Consider the following 6081-nt stretch of genomic DNA (forward strand, 5'->3'; position numbering starts at 1 on the left):
ACTGCAGCTCCCCCAGATGTGTCCCAGTTCTCCCCAGCACCCCTCCTCCCCAGCCTGAGCACACCTGGTCCCGCCATTGCCAAGCAAGCCTTGGGCACATGAAGGGTGAGAGGCGGCCCTGGGCTGCTGCCCTGCTTCTGCTCCGTGGACCATATGGCCGAGAGTGTGGTTTCTGTGTCACTCTGGGACTGCCACGGAGTGTTGTTCAGTGTTTCGATGGTAACTGGTGTCCGACACCGGGGTACAAAGCTTATATACCCAGCAGGGAGATTAAGAAATGGACTTTAGAAGAGAAAGACCAAAGCCAGCAAAAGGAATCACAGACATGCCAACTCTAATCTTAGCAATGTTGGCTCTTAGCCAAGGCAGAGAGAATCTGGTTTTTAATATAATCAAATGTTGCGACCCTACAGAGCTCTGGGCCACCCAGATCAATGTGCAAGCCCTCCTAGGTAGCCTAAGCATCCCAGGGGTTGTAAGTACACAGACGGTGTGCCCCCGAGCTCCCCTGTTGAAGTATAAGGTCACCCAGCGTCTCGTCACCCATTGGCTCTAAGTTAGAGCCCACATCTGTGAGCATTTATAGTGTGTCCCACTCTGACACCTTCTCATCTGTCCTATTTCATTGTCACACAACCCTCTGGCCATATTCCCAAGGCCACACGGCTGATGGAGGGCCAAGCAAGGGTTTGTTCGAACTCGGGCAGACTGATGAATCCCGAAACGAGATTCCTGGCCGCTTCAGCAGCCGCTGTTGCAGCCCCAGCAGGAAAAGGACGGAGCCCTTGTTCCTCCTCGCCCGGAGACCCTCCCTCCTGCCCCTGCACCCTCTCCCGTCCATCTTTGCCAACGGAGCCCAGGCCCGTCGTGCAGCTGAAGCCCACGCAGGGTGGGCTGGTGGGCAGGCATGACTGGTTGATCCTGCAGCAGCTGCCGGGAGCCCGGGGATTCCTTTCCCGGGCCTGCCGTCCTTCATCATCTGACAGCTAATCCAGGGTGCAGGCTTGATCTAGGCCCTGACCAGAGTGGGCAGCTGGCCTGAGCCCATAGAGACCACTTTCTCAGGAACTCACAAACGGGCATGGGCAGCTCTGGTTGAGGGCTGACTTGGGCCTGGGGTCAGCCACACGGAATGAGCGTCAGATGGCCACGTTACACCCCACTGGGGTCACTCTTCCAGTGGACGCAGACCCACACCCCACCTTCGGAGTCTGCTCACCTCCCGGGAGACCTTGCAGGCCTACCCGCCCTGATTTAATCTGCAGAGACTGACCTGGCCTGCCGCCCGAGATCACCTTGTTCCAACTTCAAAACCCAAGGGTTAGGAAACCACAAATGCCAAGGACCTCTAAGCCGTTCCCCCTCGTTGGAGGCTGACAGAGGGTGGACGGACTTGCTGGGGGAGGGTTCGGTTGCGTAGGGGAGGGCAGGGAGGAAGAAGTCCAGAAAGCATGTCTTTGTGGATATATATTTTTTCTATCTTTATATTTAGATTTAGATTTATTTATTTCATCTTTGTTTTCTTGAGAGTTAAGGGCTCACTGGATCTGTTGGGAGTGGCATCAGGTCAGGAGGTGGCCGTCAGTTCGGGGAGATCTGTGGTCTCCATTTCGTAATACCCCTTCGCGCTAGAAAAGGTCTTCCCCTTCAAGATCTCTATGAGTTGCTGTAGTCGCTTGGCGAAAGAAAGTACTTGGGGAGGTCTAGTGACAGGGGGCGGTGCAGGGGGCGGTGGGGGTGGGGGTGGGGCCGGGAGTTTGGGTCGAGGTCCAGGTCGAGGTTGAGATGCAGGGGGGCTGGGGGGAGGTGGCCGAGGAGGGCGCTGGAAGTACCAAGGGGGGCGAGCAGAGGGGTGGGCAGAGGGGAGTTTAGCCGGGGGTGCCTGAGAAGTCGAATGGAAAGGGGTGGGCAGCTGGGCCATGTGCAAGGCATTAGAGCCGATCTTGGAAGCGATCCAGCTCAGATAGGGCCAGGTGGCTGTGTAGACTCCGGGGCGCTTAGCTCGGGCACAGCCTACCCCCCAGCTTGTGATTCCCACGACCACATAGGTGTTTGCCACGTTGTCTCTGCACATGAGAGGCCCGCCGCTGTCCCCCTGCCCGGAAGGACACAGAAGTCACTCTCTGTCTGAGCCACTCTCTCCTGCCCAGGAGGGCCATAGGCCCTGGAAGGACAGTGTCTGCAGTCACATGGCTTCTGGCTGCCCTGAACCCAAGTGGCAGTGGTAACCCTGGGGTTAGTACCAACAGCTCCGGGTGGATGCAAGAAGGGTCTCCTTGCAGAGAGGAGACGAGAAAGGCGACCCGCGTGGCCACGCATGAGGCTGTGCACCCGCAGGCGTGTGTGGGCGAGCGGACTTGCAGGGTTCGTGTTCTGGAGAGGGGAGATTAGCCTTTTCTCGGGGGTGCTATTCGGGCGGCATGAGCTCTGTGTTATGACGGGGTACAGCTCTCGGGGTGTGACCGGCTCTGGGTAGGGACAGCAGGCGGCCCCTCCCATCCTCACTGCGACAAGAGGGGACCGGGGAAAGGGTCACTGAAGCAGGGACCTGGAGGCGGAGAGCTCCGGGATTCACAAAGAGGTGTGGGCAGGGCACAGGGCGCCCGAGGGAAAGTTACCTGGCAGGTGTCGATCTTGCCTTCGGGGTACCCTGCACACACGTTGGTCGAACGAATGCGCCCGTTGTACCACTGGGTGGAGTTACACAGGTCGAGGTCGATGAGGTTCACTCGGGCCTCCTGCAGTGTCGGGGTGACCCTGTAGACTACAGCCGGGCAGCTCGGTGGTCAGCGATCACAGAAACCACATTCTGGGAGAGCCCAGCCCCCTCTCCCCATGGAACCCCATGATCCTGACGTGCTCTGTGAACCCTCAAGTCCATGAAAGCCAGTGTCCTCCCCCCCACCCCGCCTCCCCTCAGATGCGTCTGAAGGGTGTGGGGGGAGGGGGAGGGATGTGCAGGTGGGGGGCTGGGGGGTGGCCAGGGCCTGGAGGCTGAGCAGATTGGCTGAAGGAATGCATGCTGCGTCGCCTCATTTACGCCCCACAGTGACCCCCTGTGCTAAGCACTGTGACTTGCCTGTCCTCCAATCAGGAGCTTGGAGCACCACGCGCCCAAACATCTGGTAGGGTTGTGGTGTGGCTTGGATCTGGACCACACAAATCCAGGACTCACGTTTTGTTCCCCCGTAGCACGGCTGTGAGTCACCCACCCTGCTTGCTATCCCCCGTTAGGACCCCTCTGCTCAGCTCTGGAGGGGATCCGCTGGAGCTGGGCAGACGAGTCCCTCCCCGTGTGCCTCCCATCTGTTTTGAAATTAGAGAAGAGGAGGAGGGGCAGGACTGCCTCCACACACTGGACCTGTCGGGGCGTGGGCTTCGGAAGATCCGAACATTCCTTTACAGCCCCAGAGGCCCGTCACTGCCTTCGGTTAAGAAAGGCCCAGCCTAGGCTCTGCCTCCATCAGCCAACCTCGCACCCAGCTGCAGGGGCAGCTGTCCCCTCCTCATCAAGTGGCCAACCCCAGGCAAAAGGGTCCTACCACAGCCTGGGGGGCAGGAGGGGGTGGCGGATTGTGCTTGGAACATGGCAGTGGGAGCCAAGCAGGACCAACGTGGATGGAGCTAGGCCCCCGCAGGCACCCTGTAAACGGCTGACTGTGTGTTTCTCTGCTTCGACTGCCTCCAGTGCCCTGAGCTCAGCCGTCCGCATCACCCAAGAGGCGGCCAGTTTTGTCTTTGCACGGCCCCCAAGACAGGGGTGACACGGAAATTAGCACCGCAACAAGCCTGGTTGTTTACCGTGGACCTGTTAGATCTATGTAAGAGACAGACGGCGGGGAAGAGAACAGGGTTTTCTCAATCCCAGCCCCTTTAGGTGTTGGGTGACAAACGCGAAGAAGTCTACAAGAACTTGAACTTCAGTAGAAAAAGAGGACTAGCCCAGAAGCATGTGGGCTCGAGGAGAAAGCAGAAAAAGGAGGGTCTGCAGGAATGTCACAGAAGTTTGGAGGCTGGGGATTTCCTTAAGATGTGTCCTTTGCAGTGGGGGATGTCTTCACCAGAAGATGCTAGAAATCTGTTAAGTTGAGGAGGTTCTAGAGCAAAAGAGGCCTTGTGCTATGTCCAGGACGTAGGTGAGAGCCTGGAACCCTTTGGAGCAGTAAGACAGCCAAGGTGGCGGTAGTAATGGGACTGTAGACGGGAACCCTGAGACCAGCTCTCCGGGGACTACAAGACCCCGGGACACTGTGCACATGTTGGGAAGGGCGGGCAGAGCAGGGCAGGCTGGGGGTGGGACAAGAAGAATGTTCTAGAGGCTGTGGCAGGGCCAGGAGGCTGACAGCCCAGTCTGGGGAGGGAAGGGCCAACAGAACCCAGTGAAAACAGAGTTGCCCGGGAGGAGAAGCACCCCCGTCAGCCTTGAGAGCAGGGAAGAAGAGCTACCGGCAGCATCCTGAACCACCAGGGTTTCATGGCCGAAAAGGCTGAGTTTTGAACCTCAAGTGACTAAAGTGCCTTGAATAAGGAACCCTCGGTTTTCCACTATCAAGGGACAGAAGAGCCAACCTCGCACCCGGCTGCAGGAGCAGCTGTCCCCTCCTCATCAAGTGGCCAACCCCAGGCAAAAGGGTCCTACAGACTCTCTCCTCATCCCCAGCGTGACTGGGTGACATCTGGAAGGCCTAGCCAAACTCTTGCTGCCCACAGCTGACCTCCAAAAAAACCTGTCCCTTCTCTCCAGAGAAAACGAGGTCGCTCGGGTGGGGAGGGCAGTTTCTGACATCGCAACCCCCCAGGGGTAGGGACCCCAGGTTCACTGAGGTCAGGAGAGCTGGGCTCTGGGGTCTCAGAGCTCAGAGACCATGTGACATGGCCCTTCCACTCATAGAGAGAGAAACGGATGTTGGCAGGGGCACGGCCCTCGGCCACAAAACCCCATGGAGAGCTCTTCTTCAACTGTTGTTTCAGGTGACAGTACCCCATTTCCAGAAGGTAACAACTGGGGCTCCAGCTCCAGATACAGCCACAGCCCGACCCCATTCTACAAGTGCCCAGGGTCCCCTGTGCCTGTGTGCACCCTTCCCTCCGGCGACGGCACGAGCCATCCGTGGTGAGGCAGTGGATAGGGCACCCGGCCGCCAGCTTCTCTGCCTATAAAAGGGGACAGTGCCCTGCACTCTGGCGGCCATCCCCACAGGGCCCATATTCGGCCCTGCACCTCAGAGACCACTGAGGAAAGGACCAGCCCTGCCCCCACCCCTGTGCGAGCCCCTCCGGTACTCACCTTTCTCTTTCAAGAACCCCCAGCCAGCCACCCAGCAGACCTGGGGAATTCTAGGTGGGCCCGCCCTAAACTGGGGCAGGCAGCCCGTTCCGATGAACTGCCCACAGGGGACCGGCGGGGTGATCTTCATGAGGGCGATGTCGTTGTGCTCCAAACTGGGGACGTATTTCTCATGAATGACGATTTTCTCAACGTATCTCTCCTGCTGAGGCGGCTTCGCCGGCTTGTCATTCCCGTACACAATTTCGCTCGCTCCAAAGATCAGCCTCCAGTCATACACCTTCCTGTGGGCACAGAGGCAGGCCTGGTCACCTCCGAAAGGACGGGCTCGACGGAACCCTCCTGTGGCCGTGACCCTCAGAGCCCTCCCCCAGCAAGGGTCTGGGCCCACCCACACATTGTCCGCTCGCCCCAAGGCCCAGGGCCCCAGGACAAAGTGTGCAGAGGGCCCTGGGGAAGGTCCCTTTCTGAAGACCTCCCTCCGGGCACTCCCACACCTACTTTTTGGAGACAAAGCAGTGGGCGGCAGTAAGCAGCCAGTGGGAGTTCAGCAAGGTGCCTCCGCACGCGTGGTACCTCCGGTGGTTGTGGGACGTGAAGACCTGCAGGCTGACCATCCAGGGCCAGGCCCCGATGGTCGTATCCTGCCCTCCGACGACACGGCCACTCCCCTGTGAGCTCTGCCTGAAGCGCAACCCACAGGGGCCACTGAGGAGAGACCGGGAGCACAGTTCAAACCAGGGAGGGGCGCAGCCCGTTCTCACACCTGCGCAACGGTGGGGGGGGGGGGGGGG

General features: G+C 59.2%; 1 protein-coding gene across 1 annotated transcript in view; it reads right to left on the reverse strand.

Moving 5' to 3' along the window:
* Window positions 1-1567: 1567 nt before the first annotated feature.
* The window catches only part of ACR (acrosin), a 5482-nt gene continuing 968 nt past the window's right edge, over window positions 1568-6081 (reverse strand). The window contains exons 2-5 of the mRNA XM_059404565.1: window positions 5789-5995; window positions 5288-5571; window positions 2619-2764; window positions 1568-2095 (exon numbers count right to left, since the gene is read on the reverse strand). Of these exons, the coding sequence (XP_059260548.1) occupies window positions 1568-2095; window positions 2619-2764; window positions 5288-5571; window positions 5789-5995 (1165 nt within the window). The remainder of the gene's footprint in view (window positions 2096-2618; window positions 2765-5287; window positions 5572-5788; window positions 5996-6081) is intronic.

The sequence above is a fragment of the Mustela nigripes genome, chromosome 6, assembly GCF_022355385.1.
Source record: "Mustela nigripes isolate SB6536 chromosome 6, MUSNIG.SB6536, whole genome shotgun sequence".
NCBI lineage: Eukaryota > Metazoa > Chordata > Mammalia > Carnivora > Mustelidae > Mustela > Mustela nigripes.